Below are 21,084 nucleotides of genomic sequence, written 5' to 3' on the forward strand. Positions count from 1 at the left end.
ACAATATCCACAATAGGCTAGATTCACACAGCAGGTAAAAGTGGGCCGATAAATATTTAAGGCTGTTTGCACCATAGACTCTGGTTTGCACAATGATTTTAATATGACTCATATCTGACATTTTTTTAAATGGTTTGCCCGTTGTTATTGACGCAACAATGCTTCACATTAAGTTTCACTGTAATCCTTGTCAAATATAAGAAACAGCAGCAGCTGCACTCAAATCTTGAATGTTCTCAGTATGTTTAATTTCTTGTACAGTTTCTATTTTAGATTAACAGGACCGATAACTATCAAGCCTGGGTGTGTACAAAGTTAAAGTGTTCAGTAATCAGTAATCACAATAACAGCAGTCCCCAGGCGAAGGAAGGTGATTTAGAGGGAAATGAAAGTTAACATCAGCAGCTTAGTTTCGTTTAGCAGTGGTAGAGGTTTTCAGTAAACTGAAACTCTCTGTTACCTCACATCACTCTCCTCCACAGCTTCTCAACCCTAGAAGAGATGAGAGCTAGTCTCAGCATCTGCAGAAGATGAGGACCACAGTCAGGCAAGTCAAATAATATTCCACCTTTACAAACTCATACAGACTGTTTTTAAATGACAAAGTTGCATTTTTTTAAGTTAGTGTGTGAAATTTACCAATTTCAATTAAACCAGCAGTGGGACCTGTGGGAGCCCATTCTCAGGAGGAGGTGGTAAAAATTGGAGGAGGAGGAAACATATTGAATAAATGAATTATTCCAAAAATACTGACTTTTACCTGTTTACCTGTGCATGTTATTTCAGCAGAGAACAACTAATTATTAGTGCACAAGTATTAAAATACATTATTGAGTGTACACACACATACACACACTTTGCATTTATCTGGTAGTTATCTGGTAGGTAGTTGTGGAGAACAGGTCTTGCACCAGCCTTCATGACTACATTTTCTCAAAATTTTGACTTGCCTTTTCTGAATGACTTGTTTAATCACACATATGATTTAATATATGGAAATAATATAATATTTGCTTTAATTGCTTTAATAAAGTATCTTTACAAAATGAATTCCTCAAATATATGGTAACTTGAAACAATGACTAATTGTCTTAAAATATGCCCGGTACCTTGATATGTTTCTTTAAATAATAATTGAGTTTAACATTGGCCTATTACATAAAAATAACACCTGTCTTGCATTAACACATTAACTTATTTTCACAGAAAATTTACTTTGTATTTTAAAATAATTACATTTATAAAGATAATCAGTGATAAGTGCAGTGGTGCTGAATTATGTAGCATATTGAACTGAATTATTAACAGTTCTTCGTCTACAGGAAATCATAAAGGAGGAACAATGAGTCTTTCAGCAAGAAAAAGAAAGAAAAAGTGAGTTTTTTGTTAATCAGTTTATCTAGAAAAAATATTTGAAACCTTAAAATCACATTGCTAATTGTTTTTATTCTTTTTTACCTTTTTAAGAAATGCCTTTGGGGCAAAAACTCCACCCTTTATCGACTACCTAAAGGAGATTTTGCGAAGGTACCCTGATGGAGGACAGATTTTGAAGGTAATATTTATTGATTATTAATATTTGTACAACTGATTCGGTTTTTTTGTCGTTTTTTTTTTGTTACACAATAAATCCTTGGGCAGCTATAACCAGCCATATCCATCCATCACCATCACTCTTTCTGCTAGGAGACACTTTAAACACCCATCTGACTAAGTCTGAGTCCTAATAGTCATCCAATATCTTTTACATTAGGTGGTATTAGAAATTAGGGCTGCAACGATTAGTCGGCATAATCGACAACGAAATTTTATTGTCGACGCGTCGTTCAAGTGTGATGGAGCGAGAGAGAGAGAGAGAGAGAGAGAGAGAGAGAGCGCACGCGGGAGAAAAAAAGGGGCGAAAGAGGAAGACACACCTAGTGAGAGTGTGAGCATCCTGATTGGCCTCTCCTCATGCTTAGTTGGCCAATGAGGTTTCAGTGTGGGAGGGACTCGCAGCGCGCGCGAGAGAAAGAGAGAGAGGTCGAGACGCGAGTAAACTGTAATATCAGCGTTGTGTCCATTAAACACAAACAAACCCATTTAACCCCACAAAATACTCTACAGTCTGTCTTTACTAGTTCTGTACAGTTTAAACACTGATTTCTAGATTACCCGCGGTGAGTTAAATTACTGCAGAGAGCTGCTGAGGTGAGTTTAAACAGGCTTCACTCCTTCATTAACATTAATAACATTAGATAAACTAACGTTAGCTTGATAAGTATTGGGGAGATACTGTACTCTGTCCTCTTCATTAAAATTAAGTTATATTTTATAATAACTACAGACTTAATTAAAAAATATATTTTCTTAAAGACAAACAATAATTTCAGGGAAAAAAGTAAGAAATGAAGAAAAAAATGCAAACTAGTATCCTAGAATCTCCTGAAAATAACATCCAGCCTCTGTGAATGTTTCCTTTGATATACTTTTATACTATAATTTTTAGTTTACTATAGGTACGTCAAACTACCAAAATATACAGCAAAACTGTGTTTAGGGCCTAAAAGTTTAGCTGTCCTTACCAGTAGGAAATACAAACGGAGGGCATGAAAAAAATAAAAAAAATAATCGCGACTAATCGAACAAATAATCGTCAGATTAGTCGACTCCAAAAATAGTCAATAGCTGCAGCCCTATTAGAAATCATACTTCATATGGGATCTCACCCATTTTATACACAATTTTTATACATTTTTTATACAAGTATTTTAATATAATAATTGCCATCATTATGATCAGTATATATTTCTTAACTTTAAGCAGACACTATCATGGTAGTGCTGAGCAATCTTGCTAATGTTCAGCATCACCACATATTCCAATATGTATTGATTTTCCAGATTTGCTTAGACCAATAATGGGTCATTGTTGTACATTTGAGGGTATGTGTTTACATTGTTTGTGCATTGATTGTTCGGTATTTAATCCAAAAAAGATTTTTTCTTCATAAAAGGATATGGTGTATTTTAAGTAGAAATATCAAAGCTAATGTTATATACCATGTTCTATATACATTAAATTGCAAACAGACATGCAGTCTGCTTCTATAAACACTGTGTAAAATAACAATAACAACTTTATGCAGAGTAAATCACTACAGACCTCCAAACTTTATTTAGCCTCAGATTAGCTCAGGAACAGTAGAGTGTAGAGAGATTAAAATAATTGGATTCCATGGCCGAGCAGCAGTAAATGACAAAAAAATAACAATACAAAATGATTTGCATTTGCTTTGATTCTTGTGTTGTGAGTGCATTGTGTTGTGTTGTACAACAGGAGTTAATACAGAATGCAGATGATGCTGAAGCTTCAAAAATTGTGTTCACCTATGATGAGAGAACGTACGGGACTGACAGCGTGTGGAGTGAAGCTCTTGGAAAGTATCAAGGTACAGTTGTTTTTAAAACCATTTTAAAGAAACATTGCAGGTAAAATGGGCAGTGGTGGCTTAGTGGTTAGAAAACTGGCCATTGATAACAAAGTTGTGGGTTTGATACCTGGGCTCAGTAAGCTGCCACAGTTGGGTCCTAAGTAAGGCCCTTAACCCTCACTACTTCCCGGGCAGCGCAGCAGCCATGTGTTCTCACTGTGTGTGTGTCAATAGTTTGTACTCAATAGACAAATCAGATCATCTCAGCATTCTTAGATCTAGGAGTAGGTGATATGGACCTAAAACAATATCCAAATATTTCTGTGTATTTTTGCAAATAACAAATTCTTGTCAATATGACAGCACTGAAAAATAATTTATTAATTTATTGGATGTACTACTGCAACAAAATACATGTTAAAGCATAAATGTTTCAAGCATACAGTTCAGAACATTTTTTGTCAATTTTGCAAAACAATTCATTTAACAAAGCTAAAATAAATAATATAACATAAAAACAATGAAATGTAAAAATGCTACACTAATACAAAATACAATACTAACCTGCAGAATATATAGTGATTGGAGATAAACTGTATAAATAAACAATTATACAAAAACAAAATCAGATTCACAGTAAATAGCAAAACAAAATTAAAACAGACAGAATGCTTATAGCATTATTATTGTGAACTATGTATATATATCACACTGCTACATGGAAAATGTATATCTCATGCTTATACGATTTATTGAAGATTTTCAGGCCACAGTAGAACCAACATATCATTGATCAAGTAAAATATCATAATATTATAATTCTGTACAGAGGAACCCCATGCTGCAGATGCTCAGAACCCTAAATCTAAGGCCCTTTGTGTGTGTGGTCCTTCCCCATGTGACAGTTTTTTTGCTCACTTTATCTATGCTTTTAGTTTAGTTCTAAAGGCTTTTGTGATCATTTACTGGCCTTCTTCTTTTAGCTTTGTTTTTTGTAAATTACTTTAGTAGCCGAGCTGTGCTAGCTAATTTTAGCTGACAGAATAAAACTTCAGCATTAAACCTGCAACCCTGTGCCCAATAACCCAGCACTGAGCCACCGCTGTCTCACCATTAGGCATAATATGGCAGAACAGCTATGCATCACCTAGTGACAACTAAATAAACTGTCCAGTCATGGAAAGTGATAAAATAAATGCAGTTTATTATTGTACAGAGGTGGTTAGTTTTGTGTATTTTTACCTCACTGAAGTATTGTCTAAATTTGTTTTGCTGGAGAATCTGTTAATTAGAAATATACATGCCTTGTTTTGTGTGTTTAGGTAATGCTCAATGAAAAAAAGGTCAGTTTAATATGTTTAGTTAACAAATTCTGAAAAAGGATGTTTCATGGTGTTAAAATGTCTTCACTGTTCTGGTAGGACCTGCACTCTACGCTTACAATGATGCAGTCTTCACTGAGGAGGACTGGAAGGGTATTCAGCAAGTCGGAAGGAGCATCAAGCAGGAGGATCCAACCAAAGTGGGGAGATTTGGGATTGGCTTCAACTCTATTTACCACGTTACAGGTGAAGAATTTACCATTGTTATGAAATATTAGCACACAGTCTACTACACATGTTTGTGTTAGTTTAGCAATAGTATGCACAATAGTTCAGTTGGTGTTTTTTAGGTTACTTTATTTTAAACATATTTTTTATATTCTATCATCTTTAATACTTGTATCAGACCATAAATTAATTTACTTATATCTGTTTGTTTGTCTGCTAATTTAGGCAAAAAACTTTAATCGACAAAAGGCAATAATGTGTTTAATAATTGAGGCAAAATTCACAGATATTTCTTTTCTTTATTGTAGACTTGCCATGTGTATTTAGTTCCAAACACCTTGCTGTTTTCGACCCACAAAAGAAGATGTTCGATGATGAGCAGGAGGGCTACCGATGGTCACTGGATGACGAGGAGGACAGAAAGCACCTCCTGGAATACACAGATCAGTTCAAGCCATTTCAAGATATAGTACGTCTGGTTTGCGACTGTTCTTGGGAGAAAATTATCAGTGAACAGGACTTTAGAGGAACGCTGTTCCGCTTTCCTTTGCGCAGCGAAGCCTCCGAGATCTCTGATAATTTATACGACTCCAGCAAGGTCACACAGCTCTTCAGCAGCTTCATAGCAGATGCAGAGATCAGCCTTCTGTTTCTCAGAAAGGTTTCATCCATTTCTTTGGTGCATATTGACACAAACGGCAGCGTCAACGTTAGGAAGAAAGTTTCTGTGACATCTCCTGCAAGTCTGCTTCCTGCTCCTCAGGAAGGTTTCGAAACAGAGTTCCTAAAAGGTAAAACCAACTTTAAAACGGTGTTCTGCTTTTCATCATCTGAGCCTGAGACAAAGATGGAATGGCTTGTGACGACCAGTCATCTAACAGAAGGACGTGTACCTGAGATCCACACCCTTGCTGAGAAGCTAAGCTTTCTTCCTCAGGTTGACATAGCATTTCAGTGTGATGAAGTCAGAACATGCGACACAGGAAGACTGAGCTGCTTTCTGCCCCTTCCCAACAATGAGACCAATAACACAGGCCTACCGGTTCACGTAAATGCATGTTTCGGACTTACAGACAACAGAAGATACATCAAATGGCAGGAGGAGGACCAGAAGAATGATGAATTAGCGGCGTGGAACGAGCTGCTGAAAAAGGAGGTTCTTCCTCATGTGTATCTCAAGATGATCAGTGATGCTGTACAGTTATGCAGAAACTCAATGCTGCCTGCCAGCACTGTCTACAGTCTATGGCCTGACCTGAGCAAGACCGAACACAATAAGAGATGGCACGAAGTTGCACTGGATGTCTTTATGCATTTATTCCAGAGTACAGAAGTCTTTTCTCTGGCTGAAAATCAGAAAAACTGGGTGGCGGCTTCAGAATCTGTTTTCCCAACCAACAATACAGATACCGATGTGATGTCAGCAGTTTCACGGTTATTGATTGCAAATGGAGAAAACCTCGTCACTGTTACAGATCACGTACTGAAAGCTGTGGAAACAGTTTTCCCAGAACCTGCTACCCTGAAATGGGTGACCCCAGGCTTTGTTAGAAATGTGCTCCGCAGAGCTGAGATTGGTAATGTCTGTAGAGATGACAGATTGTTGCTCCTGGAGTACGTCCTCAGTGACGGAAAGTATGAAGAGCTTCATGGTCTACAGCTTATACCACTGAGTGATGGAAGCTTCAGGTCATTCACCAATAAGGATGAAGACACAGTGTTGATTGACAACAAGGAGTTTTCAAGGTAAGGTCACCCAGATAGGAAAGAACGTTGAATAAACCTTAAAAAAAAGGTTTAAACATTTTATTTAAACAAGCTTTATTTATGATTTATATGATTTATAGAGTTGAAACTTCCAACAAATAACAGTAAAGTAAAGTTTAGTACAAACAATACAATATTAACTAATAATCGATGCTGAATTAACCTAAAATTGATTCAGAAATCAATTATGATGTCAGAGATCTTGCTGATTCAAGGCACTCAGTGATGGAAGTTAGGGCTTTATGATTTGGGCAAAATTTATATCAGAATATATTTCTTAATTTTGGTTGAAATTATATCATTTCAATATTAACAGTATAAAAACCATCACCTGAGGTGTACATAATCACACACTGACAGATCTGGTGATATGGTAAAAATATTATATCACATTATTTAAAGATATTAGAGACAGTATTTATCACAATATTTTGAAACACAACAAAAAATCAATCTACAGTGGCAGATTCTAATAAACTGCTATTTAAATACCCTTTCATGCATTAGACACTGATTTTCATTTAATTCCTGCTGCACACCGTCCAATAAAACAGCGCTGCATACACTCTCTGTAATGAAATGTGCAGTTGGGTCAGTTCTCTTTAAACACTGATATGCTAATTAAAATATACTATTGTGGATTGATGATAAAATTTATTAAAATACAATAAGATATCATCATATTGACAAGTGCTAATAGAAGATTCAGTGTACATTTACTATCTGGGTTGAGTCAATGACACAAATCTTTTTAAATGTATTTTCCTATTGTGTAGTCATGTGGTCTTTGTTTGCATTGTAATATGTAAATTTCTCTTTCCCAGGGTCCTGCTGCCTTTCTGCAAAGAGAGATTTTTACCTGCAGATTTGAATAGAAATACAATCCAGCATTTCAGACAGATGGCTCTGACAAGTAAGGAAATGAATACATTGTGCTATTTTAAATTAGCTTATTGTATGTGTTTTATTGTACGTATAAACCTTTGGACACACCTTAAATTCACTCTTTGTTCATTAATTTATTCATAATGTTCTGCATTTTAGATTAATAAAAAAGTCATATGGTAAAACAGGAAATTATTTATATTTAAATTATTTAGAAAAAGTGTTAAACAAACCAGAATATATTTGCATTTTACATTGTTCAAATTAGGCATCTCTTGCTTAGATTTTCTCAGTCAGCTTTATGAGGTAGAGTCACCTGGAATGGCTTTCAGTTCGCAGTATGTGGTTTCTGATTATAGGTTTATGACATACAGAGCAACAGCGCAATGTTAATGTTTCAATATAATCTATGTACGTTAATGTCCATGAGGACACACAAGGGAGGCATCTGTTTTGCACATTTACTTTGTGTTTGAACTTCTGGTGTGACAGTGGATTTGTTGAATTGATAAAGATTCCACACCGTGATAATACAGGGTTTTAAGGATAATAATCTTGATAACCTGGATAATAATTTATCAAACTGAACAGAACTATATAAATCCAGAACCGAAGTTTGTTTTTCTAACAACAGTGTTCTACTGTGCTCAATTCCAGATGCCGACTCGTACAAAATCATTGATTTGGACGCAGAGAGTGTGGCATCATTTGCCAAGAATAACTTACCCATAGACTGGATGAAGGCTGAAGGTCATGTGAAATGGAATCCCGATGAAGATGGCCACCCACCAAAAACATGGCTTACTGAATTCTGGAAATTTCTACATTTTCACTGTGAGGATCTAAGCAGTTTCATTGGCATGCCTTTAATTCCCCTGGAACCACTTCAAAAAACTGGCAGTTCTGCACTGTTAGCCAGACTGGAGAGGAATTCCACGCTGATCTTTCAGAGTAGCAGAGATTCCAGCTTACCAGATCAAATTCAGAATGTGATAAAGATGGTGGGAGGCACAGTCATTAAGAAGGATGAATGTCTCAGACATCATGACATTGAAAGTTATGTCCTGACAGCTTCACCAAAGAATGTTCTGCAAGTCCTGTTAAACTCTGATACTGACAAAGTCATTAGCAGCATTGCCAGTGCTTCACTTCATGAAAAAGAAGACTTTAAAATGTATATTTCTTCTTTGGATTTGATCTCTGATGCTGAGAGACGTTTACTTTCAGTGCTGCCACTCTTCAGACTGATGTCTGCAACATATGTTGGTATTGATTCAAAGCAGGCAGTTATTTTAAAGTCGAATCCGGCCATTCCAACAGATTTGCCTGTACCAGAGACCATCGTACAGTGTGCAAATGAAGCTGACCGAAGGATTTTGACTCTCCTCAATGTTAATCTGCTGGATGCTGCTCAGTTGGCTGTCCACTTGGTTGATTACATTAAAACAAATGGTTTCAACAAAGAGGAGGAACAGAAAATTATGACTTGGATACTGACTCATGGAAATGTCCTACTCTCACAAAGTGAGGAACTGCTCAGAAAAACCAAGAATCTCAGGTTCATTGAAACAGAACAGGGGGAGCGCAAGCAACCATCAAGTGTTTTCGACCCTACAAACAAAACATTTCAAGATCTTTTGGATGAAGATTTTTTTCCACCTCCAGTCTACAGGACAACCCAGATTCTTCAGAGTTTGAGACAACTTGGCCTACGAACAAAAGAAGAGGAAATATCTTCAGAAATTGTGCTCCATGTCGCCTCACAAATTCAAAAGCTCAGTGTCCACTCTCAAAATATTGCACTTCAAAAAGCAGATGCTCTTGTAAGTGTACTAAATAGAAATGATTTGCCCTCAAATTTCTCTGAAGAAGAAAGAAGACAGCTTCTTCGAACACAGTGGGTGCCGTGTGAAAATCCATGTTCAATAAACAGTAATAGTCAGAAGAAATGTCTCTACAAACCAGTTGAAATAAGGGCCTTAATATACTTACCAATTGTGGGTCATGTCATGCCACTTAGCTCAGAGTTAAGTGATGATATTTGCCGAAAACTTGATCTTTTTGACCTTCCTCCAGCTGAGAAGGTATTGGAGAATCTGAGTGTTCTGGGGTCATTGGTTCCAGTCATGGTCAACCCAGACTCAGATTATGAATTTAAAAACAAGTTGCACAGCACTTACAGATTCATGCAACAAAATATTGAATATTTCAGAGAGGAGATGACTGAGAAAAGCCTGGCCTGGCTCTGGTGTCAGAATGACTTTGTCTCGCCTCAGGATGTAGTGCTGTCCTATCCACGGGAGTTAGATCTGAGCCTTTACATCAAGAAAGTACCACATGAATTTTTGCAATATGCTGACATGCTAAAAGAGTTTGGTGTAAAGGAAACACTCTCTGATGAGGAGATTGAAGACATATTCCATGACATTAAACGAAGCATTGATGGTAGAAGTCCACCTTATGGCGAGCAGTCTGAACTTAAGGTGTTAATAGCCATTCTTGACTGGATGCGGAAGAATGAAAAACCTTTAAAAGACAGCACCCCTGTGCCTGTCAGGGCACAGAACGGAAACTTCACCCTACAGCCTTTGAAAAATACAGTCTTCTGTGACCTCAGTGATGAAGGATTAGATGACCTGAGACATGACCAGGAGGAATTTCATGTCATCCACGAAGAAATCTTAGGTGTCACTGCAAAATGGCTGAAAACTCCTTTGCTAAGTACCCGCATTTTAAAGCCACAGATCATTACAGCTGAGGAACTGTATCCGGGAATTGAGCAGTGTGGTCAGACAGAACCAATTACTCAAAGAATCAAAAACATACTCAAAGATTATGATGAGGAAAGTGACATTTTCAAAGAACTCCTACAAAATGCAGAAGATGCTAAGGCAAGCACATGCGGATTCCTGCTTGACTTTAGAACGCACCCAGCAGAAGGTCTCATCGATGATGGGATGAGTTTATGCAATGGACCCTGTCTTTGGAGCTTCAACAATGAACTCTTCTCAGATGAAGACTGGAAAAACATTGTCAGAGTTGGGTCAGCCTCAAAAGAAAACAACATGGAGAAAATAGGCAAATTTGGACTTGGCTTTAATGCTGTTTACCACTTGACAGATATTCCATCTATTTTAAGTGGTAAACGTCTACTTATTTTTGATCCAAACGTCACCCATTTGGAAAAGCACATACGCAGTAAATCAAATCCTGGAATTAAACTTGACCTGTTACAAGAGAGACTATTTAGGTGGTTTCCTGGACAGTTTCGATCTTATCAAGGAGTTTTCGGTTGCGATCTAGCAAAGAGCAGCCAGAATGTTTACAATGGCACTTTGATTAAATTACCATTTCGCACTCAGGAAGAAGCTTGTAAGTCCGAGATTAGCTGCAAGGTGTTTGATAAAGAACACATGAATGCTTTTCAGAAACATTTCACTGATGAAGTCCAAAGTGCCCTGCTTTTTCTTAAAAACATAAGGTCTGTGTCTCTTCAAATGATTTCTGAAGATGCTTCCACCCCACCACTTCAGAATCAAACTCAGGCACTCCACAAAATCTCCACTGAGACTGTCTGTTCAATAGAAATATCAAATGAAACACATGTTCAAGCCATCAGGAATGCTTTGGAAAACCTTGATCCAAATTGTCACAGGATTGTCGATTGCTTTGCAGCACACATTGCTGAAACAGTTCACGAACATGTTGAGAGAACCAACACTCAGTACTGGTTTCTCTACTCTTGTATTGGGACAAAGAATTCACTGCACATGTTCCAGAGAGAAATACAGGACTGCAAGTTTTCCCTGCCTGTTGGGGGGGTTGCTGCACCTTTACAGAGAGAAGCACACGATGTTTGGTCCCCTGATAAAAGCTGTGAAGTTGGCCAGGCCTTTTGCTTTCTTCCTCTTCCAATAGAGACAGGCCTCCCAGTTCATATTAATGGGTCATTTGCTGTCACATCAAACAGGAAAGCTCTATGGCAAAGTGGCATAAAGTGGCAGTGGAACAAAGCATTGCTCCAGGATGCTAATTCCACTGCCTATGTCACCACACTGCTCGAACTAAAGAAGATGGCCCAAGATGGGAAACTTCAAAACTATGATTACCACACATTTTGGCCTGATGCTAAAAAAGTAAATAAAGCATTTCAACCCATGGTTGCTGCTTTCTATTCAGCCATTACACACCCAACTGTCAGATGTCTAGAGCTTTTCAGTAATGGACAAACCTGGTGCTCCATTGACAATGTGAGATTTCTGGATCCAAGTATTGAAAACAATAAAGCAGTGGGAGACCTTGCCATGAAAGTATTCCTGAGTAATGCCGAATCAGGCTACTGTGCTGTACCTTTGCCATCGTGGGTAAGAAACAGCTTCATTCACTGTGGTTTCCGTGAGACGGTAACAGAAAGGACTTTTCACTGGGTTGAGTTTTATCAAGTAGTTTTTAAGAACTTGAGCAACATGGATCCACACTGTAGGAATGCTCTTATATTGAATGCTCTTGACCTAAATGATCCAGACATTGATGAATTACTAAAAAGTAATCCGTGCATTCCAACACAGAAAACGGACAAACTTCAGTTCATCAACAAACTTGTGCACCCGCATGGAAAAGTAGCCTGCTTGTTTGAGCCAGAGGAAGGACGTTTTCTTGATGGAACCAAAAATGACTACTTCAGTCCCAAAAGAATTCTGCGACTGTCAGGCTTGGGGATGGTGACGGGTTCTCTCACATTAGAGGAAATTGTTGAGAGAGCCAAGACTATTCCAAGAGTTTGGACAGAGGATAAAAAGAAAGCACAGAAATGCCTCCAATGTCTCTTTGACTGTATGAATGAATACAGTAATGTCCGTTCTCCACACTGGGAAAAACTAAAACATATACCGTTCCTTCCTGCCGTGGGTACTGACCTGAATAATAGAGTGTTGGCCACACTCAAAAAGCCATCTGAAGTCTATAGTCACAGGCACTACTATTTGGTAAGCATGAGTGAATTCACTGTTGATCACTCCAACTTGCTTGTACAGCCTGATCACCCTGTTCTCGAAACACTGGAAGTGAACAGGAACCCATTAGTTGAGACAGTGCTCAAACAACTGAAAGAGGCCCACAACCATTCAGAGTCTTTTGAAAAATCTGTGCTTTTTAATGTGGCCTACAGCTGTTATGACTATCTCAACAAGTATTTGATTCATAGAGGGGATCCCACCGCCATTGTTGACCAAGCTAAATCACTTCCGTTTGTCTTCATTGAGGACAAGTTTGTAAATGTGTGGTCAGTTGCCAAGAGCAGGGATTTTGAAGAGAAACCATATCTCTTTTCCCTCCCAGCCATTTTCTCCAGATTTGAGAATCTTTGGACCTGTGTCGGCATCAAAAGTCATTTCACCACAAAGCAGTTTGTGACTGTACTAGAGAAAATCAGTACATTACCTGGACCTCTTTCAAATTCAGATCTTCAAACTTGTCTTTCCATACTTACAAAGGGACTTTACCAGGCCAAAGCTAAGGTTAAAGACTGTCTTCTACCTGATGAAAAAGGTGTGCTCACAGTGTCAAGCAAGCTGAAGTACAATGACAGTCCATGGATGCCAGTGCAAGCTGGGGTAAATCTTTGCCATAAGCTAGTACCTCGATCAGTTGCCTGTCACTTTGGTGTGGAAACAACACGACACCACACTCTAAACAACCATTTAGTTAGAAGGTTTTCTCCACTTACTCAAGAGTTCGGACAACATGAGAAACTAACTGTCAGAATTAAGAACATTATTGAAGCCTATCCATCCAAGAAGGATATCCTAAAGGAACTCATACAGAATGCTGATGATGCAGAAGCAACAGAGATCCACTTTATATGGGACAAGAGAAAGCATAAGACTGAAAAAATATTTGGAGAAAAATGGAAGCTGCTTCAGGGCCCAGCACTTTGCGTGTACAACAACAAACCATTTTCTAATGATGACTTGAATGGGATTCAGCAGCTTGGGGAAGGTGGGAAACATGGCACTTTGGGTAGGACTGGGAAATACGGACTTGGCTTTAATTCTGTTTACCAGCTGACTGATTGTCCCTCTATACTCACTGGTGACAAATATCTCTGTATATCGGACCCACACCTGCAATATGTGGAAGAAGGAAAAAAGGAATCACCAGGCTGCATGTATTCACTGGATGAAGATTTTAAAGAGTCTTTTAATGATGTTTACCATACATTCCTTCCTGAAAAGTTTGCTCTTTCGTCTGGAACCATGTTCAGGCTTCCCCTCAGGACAGAAGCAATGGCAATGAAATCTGATATATCTACACACGTAACCAGAGATGATGACATGAAAGCACTTTTATGGGCTTTGATTGAAGATCCTGAGGGACTGATTCTCTTCCTGAAACACATCACAAAAATTCAGTTTCATGTGATCGACACAGACGGAAGTGAACTGGGTATTTTCTTAATTGAGAAAAATGTCACTGAGGGTACCCAAAAGGTAAAGGACACTTTTTATAACCATGTCCGTACTTCTCTCAAATCTGGGCATGTTATCCCACATCAAACAGTATATGAAGTGCAGATATCCACTGGAAAAAAGCAAAGCCATTGGGTTGTTGCAGAGCAATTTGGCCCTGACCTGCAACACCTTCAAAAGGGAAGAAACTGCTCTGACCTCAGAGTGCCTCAAGTGGCCGTGGCTGCCTGTATATCCACAAACCATTCTGAGGAGGAATTTACTGGAAGAGCTTTTTGCTCTCTACCATTGCCAGACAAGACTGGTCTTCCAGTCCATGTGAATGGGAACTTTGAAGTGGATTATTCGAGAAGAGATCTGTGGAAAGAAGATGAGGACAGTTTTAGGATTGCTTGGAATCAATTCCTAAAAAAGAATGCCCTGGCACCTCTATACGCTCTCCTTCTAAATCATCTCTGTGCTAAGTTTAAGACAAACGAACCCAATAGTTTAACCATTATCAGATCACAACTGGACTTTTGCTTCAGGTTCTTCCCTTTTGTCTCAAAAAAAGTAGCTCAAGGTTGGCATGAGATGATCTATCAAGTCTACAGATCAATCAGTAACCAAAACCTTCCTGTGATACCTACCGTAAGAAGTGTTGTTGATGACCATTCATATCTCTCACAGTCAAAGTACAAAGTAACCTGGTCCAGCGTCTCAAAGCAAGATATATCAGATTTACCTCATTTTATGATGGATCACCATGAGCACATTTTCAAAGTTTTGGAGCGCATCGGAATGAACCTGGTACCATGCTCATGGACAATGGAAAAATTAAAGCAGAGTTTTATAAATGCAGGTGTGGAAGTGGCTAAAGTCAGCCCTTCGTCTGTGATCAGTTATTTGAAGAGAAAAACACTGAATGATCCATCACAAACTTCTGATGATTTACCATTACCTGTCAGCCGGACTTTGATTAAAGATGCACAAAATTGCTCAAAACTACTGAACTTTTGCCTTACAAATGTAAATGGGTCCAGATTTGTTGACCTTGATGGGCTCCCTCTCTTGCTCACTCAAGATCAGGTGTTAAGAAAGTTCAACTCTGACTCTCCAAAACTAATTTCAAGATTTACCAACATTTTTCTTGGATATGAGTCTGTATTTGCAAATTTTAGTGTGAACAGCCCACACATGACAATTCTCCAAGAGGGAAATTACATTCAGAAATTGAGTATCCCAGTGGCAGCAAAGATTCTAAAACCAGTACTTCAGCATTTTCTACAAAATTCATCACTAAATCAGAGGAATGGACTTTATTCAGCAGGCAAAGAGATGACCACATGGTTAAAGGAACTTTGGAAGTTCTTTTGCATTCAAGACAGAAATGCTTTCTGTGAAATAAAAAAGCACTTTTTTGACTGGCCCATTGTACCCGTCACTAGCCCAAGTCAAACAGGAACAATTTTCCTACAGAAAATCAGTAACCTTCAGAGTGTTGTTTCTGATTCCAGGGAATACATCTCTTCTATCCTCTTGAAACTTGGATTCACTGTATTAGCTCGTACGTTTTTCACAGATCTTGGTGATTTGCTGTACAAATGTGTTGACCCAGAACTTCTGGATACCGGAGACACTACTGCTGTTTTACAACAGCTGAATCAGGTCCCTCCTTCACAGTTTAAGGTGCTTTCTAGTGCAGACGCTGATGAGATGCAGCATTTCTTACAATCTGGCATCATCAGATGCTTCAGGAACAGAGATACTTATCAGAAAATGCTCATGTCTTTACCTTTGTTTGAGACAATATTTGGAACACGGCAAAGGATTGATTTGCACAAAAATGTGTTCATACTGAAAACTGAGTACCAAGAAAGGTTTCCAGACTTGTACAATTTGGATGACTGTAATGGAATTTTCCTCAAGAACAGTTTTGTGAATTCAGCTCTATCAGAAAGTCTCAAAATACGTATTTTAGGAGATTTGGAGTACTGTGTACTTTACCTACTCCCCTCTGTACACAAGCTCCAGATAAACAAGCTGCATGATTTGGTGAAACTTGTAGTGCAACTGAGGCAAAATCGCAGCTATGAGAATTATCGAGACAGAATTGTTTCAACATTGCAGCATGTCAAATTTGTTCAGGACATCCATGGTGATCTTCAGATGGCATCATACTTCTTTGATGACAAAGTAAACCTCTATAGGGTTATGCTTCCAAAAGAGAGGTTTGTACCAAAAGCCTTTTGGGAAATGTTTTCAAATACATATGATGAAACACATGCCACAAATCTTCTGAAGGAACTAGGACTGAAATATGAGGTATCGGAGAAGGAGATCCTTCAATTTGCTCGTCAAATTGAAATTGATGCCAGAGGTAACACGGACCTAGGCATTCTTAAACTTCGATCTTCAACATTATTCAAGACTGTTTTGCAGAAAAGCACAGAGAAAACCTCATTTTTGATGCAGCAAATTGCATCAGTGAAATTTATCTTTCCTGTTCAGGTTGAGTCAAATCTTTGCAATTATCACAGGGCTTTTGCTCAAGAAAGAGACGTTGTTGCTATCAAAGGATCATTGCTGGAAAGAGACGTGAGAAACCAGTGTCTCATATGGACTGCTATGCCTATACTGCCCTCGGGAGACTGCACCACCAAACACCTAAATGCATTGAAGTGTGGTGGAGCCTTTGATGAGCCACCTTCAGGACAAGTCATGCAGAACTTGAAAAATATCTGTAGAGCTCCATGCACAAGTGCATTTTTAATAAGCATACGAGCTGCTGTCTTCAACATTTCATATGCACACCTGCAGTCAGAGCATTTTAATGCTTCTGTTTTGGCCAACCTTCCTCTGATTCTCACGGAAAACGACACACAACTTGTAAAAGCTAGTCAAGCAGTCCTTTGCCTTCAAAATTCTAGTGAGTTTAGGCCTTACCTATACCCCATCCAAGGGAAACATGCTATCTATTCAGAGTTCTTCAAGAAAATTGGGGTTGAAGAGAAGCCTACATTTGCGCAACTGTGTACAGTGCTCCAGGAAATCTACACAGATTGTTGTGACAAGAATACGCTTCAGCCGAACCAGCAGAAAACAGTTCAACGTGCTGTCCAGCAACTTTTCTCTGTGATTAAAGAAGAGCCCAGAGTGTGTAAAGTTCACAGGAACACACTGTATCTCCCATCAACAGATGGAAAACTCTACGAGTCCAGCACACTGTATTTTAATGACACCGTCTTTCAGGCCAAAAGACTCGAGGATCCACTAAAAGAAAAGTTGAAGATGCTTGAGAAGCTAAACCGCTGTCATCTTGGAAATGACCAGTATGAACATCAGAAACTACTGCAGAGACTTCCACAGAACATTCGACCTAAGCTTCTCTCTCAAGTTATCTATGAGAATCTGGTTGGTGGACATGCTGAACTTTGTGAATACAGACAAGAATGTGAATTTCGTACTGCATTTGAGAAGCGGTTGTCCTCACGTGCATTTCGTCACGGTCTTATCTGTTTGATCAGAGAACAGAGCAAGGGTTCTATTTCACAAACTGATGCTGCACGCATGTGCGACAGCATTTTTGGTAAAATTCAGATCATCTGTTGCAGAACTCTCCAAACTGAGCTTTTGTTGAACAAGGAGCCACTGGAAGGTACCAAGTCAGAAACACAGGTTTATGTGAACAAGCAGCAAGATGGGTGTACCTTTTATTTGCAACACAATGATAACATGGCTCTAAAGGTAATGAATGAAGTCAACATGCATCTTACCACAGAAATCAATGGGCTTCTTGAAAATAACCTGAAGTCCTCCATGCTACCCATTATTGGGCAGCTTTTGTTGTGTGATGACATGGAGGATGTTGAAAGGATCATGGAAAAAAATGGAATCCATAACAGCGTGAGTGAAGAAGGTGGTTTCAGTGTCCGTCCAAACCCTGGAAGTCCTATACCAGAGGAATGGTTAGATTCCCTTGATATGAACCCCCTCAACAGTTTTGAAAAAGGAGAGTATGTTGGCTTCAGAAGAGATGAATCAAAAGATGAATATTTTTTTGCCATCATTGTAGAATGTCTGGATGAGGAACCAGGACAGATCAGACGAAATCCTTCGAGATACAGAATACTGATTGGGAAAGACGAGTTTATTGATGTAAGCTCTCTGGATCTTTATCAGTTTAAGAGAGAAAGAAGATCAGGTCCAGTGATCTATTCCTCCTGCAGAGAAATAGCCATAATTTCAGAGATTCTAGAGTGTATGCCCTCACAGAGAAGGTCCACACCACGAACACCAGAGGAGAGACCCATTCAACAAACACTGGAGGAGGTCAAAAGAGAGATTGATCGATGTCTGGAAGAAATCTGGAAAATGTCCAATGAGGACAAGCATAAAGCTATCAGACGCCTTTATCTAAAGTGGCACCCAGATAAGAACTTGGACAATCCTGACCTTGCAAACATGGCTTTTAAATATCTGAAGGATAGAATTGAGGAGCTGCAGCGAGGGCATACCGAACGTAGCACATCCTCCAGCTGCAGTAACTTCAGAGATTACTGGTCAACATGGAATGATGAGGCCAGGACTCACAGGAGAGGGCGACAGCAATTCCATCAGAACAATTCCAGACAGCAATATAATTTTTGGTCATATTACAGACAAAGTGACACACCAAGACCAGACAGAGAACAAGCGAAACGCTGGAACAGACAGGCAGCATGTGACCTCCTTGCTGCTGAGCGTGAAATTGAGGAGAGTCCAGAGTGGTGTCTGTTTAAAGTGCATCAGGCAGTAGAAAAAGCCCTGATAGCTTCAGAGTACAGAAAAAATGGGCGCCATCCCGGGAACTGCTCCATAACGAGTCTCGCCCAGCAGGTTTCCCACTACAGCCCCTACCTCAGTGAGGTTCCCAGTGCTGTAGCCCAGCTTAGGACACTGGGTGTTGATGCCAAGAAAACTCAGTACCCAAATCTCCACCCATCTCCTCGCATACCACACGAGCAGTTCAAATCTGAAGAGGCAAGACAGGCAGTGAACACTGCAAGAAACCTGCTGATTAATCTACACAAATATATTACTGAATGAAAGATTTCTATAATGGTATAAGTCATGTATACTGGGTAGTGTGTCTTGAGCACAGTCTTTCTTGATTATGATATTTACTGCAGAAATAATTGATGTAGAAATTAAGAGTAAAAACTGATTAGTTAAAAGTGAGTTATATTTTAATTCATATGTTGCTTCTCTTTTGTATCACTCTTTTATAATGTCTTCCTGCATTTTTCTGTTATATCTATGTAGTTTTCTGAGAATAATAAATGTGTAAAAGCTTTTTACTTTACTGGTGGTGATTTATTTTTTAATTTTGGAGTTTATGCAGGAATATGTTTTACACTGATCAAGCATAACATTATGACCATCTCCTTGTTATTTACTTTAACAGTTCCACTGAGCAAATAGAGCACTTTGTAGATAATTAAAGGCTGTAGTCCTGTATCTGTTTCTCTGCATACATTATTTTTTTTAACCCTGTTTTTCAATGGACAGGACCCCTCAGGACCACCACAGAGCAGGTGTTGGGTCATTTCTAGTTCTGCAGCTCCATTTTTTTTTTTTTTTGCATATTAAGCTGCATTAATGCATACATTTTTGAAAGGGATATGATTGTCTACCTCAAAGTTAACTCACCATGGTACATATCTATTGTGTGGTCCAAAGCATGGCACTGTTTCACGTTACAAAAGGCTTGGTCACATGATAAATTAATTAATTTTCAAATAAAGTAACTTTCCAAAAATATGGTTATGTTTGGAACTTTATATACAGTATATATATTGTGCCAGTAGATGGCGGTTTTGTTTAAATTTAAAAGGTGTGTTTGCATGGTTGAGTAAATCACAGAAACAGAGCAAATCATTTACAAAGTCCAGTGTTTTTATCTTGGTGGAAGCAAATGGACCAAATGTTCTGAAAGGTCCAAAAAAGTTTTCAAATCAATAATCAAATACATCATACAGTTAGAGTCTGTCAGACCAAGAGATGGACTAAACAGTGTCAAGTAAAATAGTAAAATTGAGATGATAAAAAGCAGTTTGTTGTCAAATGAATATGATAACAGTAATTGTCTTTAAAGATAGCAGAATTAGCATAATATTACAGCCTGTGTTTCTGAAGATTAACACTGTCCTTATGATCGCAGGGTTGGTGACCCCTATTCAAGACCTTACTTACAGAGCAGACAAGATTTAACCCTTCTGTAGTGTTCATATTTCTGTTACTCAGTCTGTGTTCATGGGTGTGGTGGACTCGCTGCATTTTGATGTTTTGAATTGAGCACAATTAAGCAACTCTACATTAAAATACTAAACAGATGCTTGCTTCACCTAACTTCAGAATCAGAATGGCCTTTACTGTCACAGGGTATTAGCCATCAACCCATCTATACAATAACATACAAGGGGGAAACAGGACAGGACATGAAGACAGGGTAAACAGCAGTGTGTGCACGCGCAGCCATCATTTTTTCAGTTAGAGGTATTAAAGGGGAAAGAAGAGGGTAAAAAACATATCCCTAGACTGTGCCCCAAAAAGCACAATGTAGGAACATCAAAAAACCTCGGCATATACAATACGCAAAAAGACCAAGCAATGAAGGCGTGGGAAAGGGTAGTTAAGTTAGATAAACAGGGAGAGTTTCAAGTCACAGTGTTCTTTGGAGGAATGTTCCCTATCATCCACAAGGCCGAGTGCTGAAAGGGCGGGAGCCGAAAGCAGATTAGACTGTGGTTAAAAGTCACAGTCTTACAAGCAATATAAACAGCTTATATAGTTAATATTTGCCCTTCACCTTTATTATGTTACATTTATTTTTAAAAAATGCTATAAGTTTTTTTAATTAAATGTAATTAAAATTTTCCAAAAATATTTTCAAATTAACAAGTAAAGCAATGTTTTTCGAAACAACTGATTTTTTATTCATTTGAACTTCATTGAAATACACGAATTACACAAGTTGAACGCA

General features: G+C 38.5%; 1 protein-coding gene across 1 annotated transcript; it reads left to right on the forward strand.

Moving 5' to 3' along the window:
• The first annotated feature begins 1,319 nt into the window (after positions 1–1,319).
• LOC107197017 (sacsin-like) lies at positions 1,320–19,367 on the forward strand. The gene is made up of 7 exons (XM_022680118.2): positions 1,320–1,374; positions 1,468–1,555; positions 3,319–3,430; positions 4,834–4,980; positions 5,271–6,708; positions 7,554–7,642; positions 8,272–19,367. The coding sequence occupies exons 1-7, from the start codon at positions 1,343–1,345 to the stop codon at positions 19,146–19,148; spliced, it is 12,783 nt and encodes a 4,260-aa protein (XP_022535839.2). The 5' UTR covers positions 1,320–1,342; the 3' UTR covers positions 19,149–19,367.
• The last annotated feature ends 1,717 nt before the right edge of the window (positions 19,368–21,084 follow it).

This window comes from Astyanax mexicanus, chromosome 11, assembly GCF_023375975.1.
Source record: "Astyanax mexicanus isolate ESR-SI-001 chromosome 11, AstMex3_surface, whole genome shotgun sequence".
NCBI lineage: Eukaryota > Metazoa > Chordata > Actinopteri > Characiformes > Acestrorhamphidae > Astyanax > Astyanax mexicanus.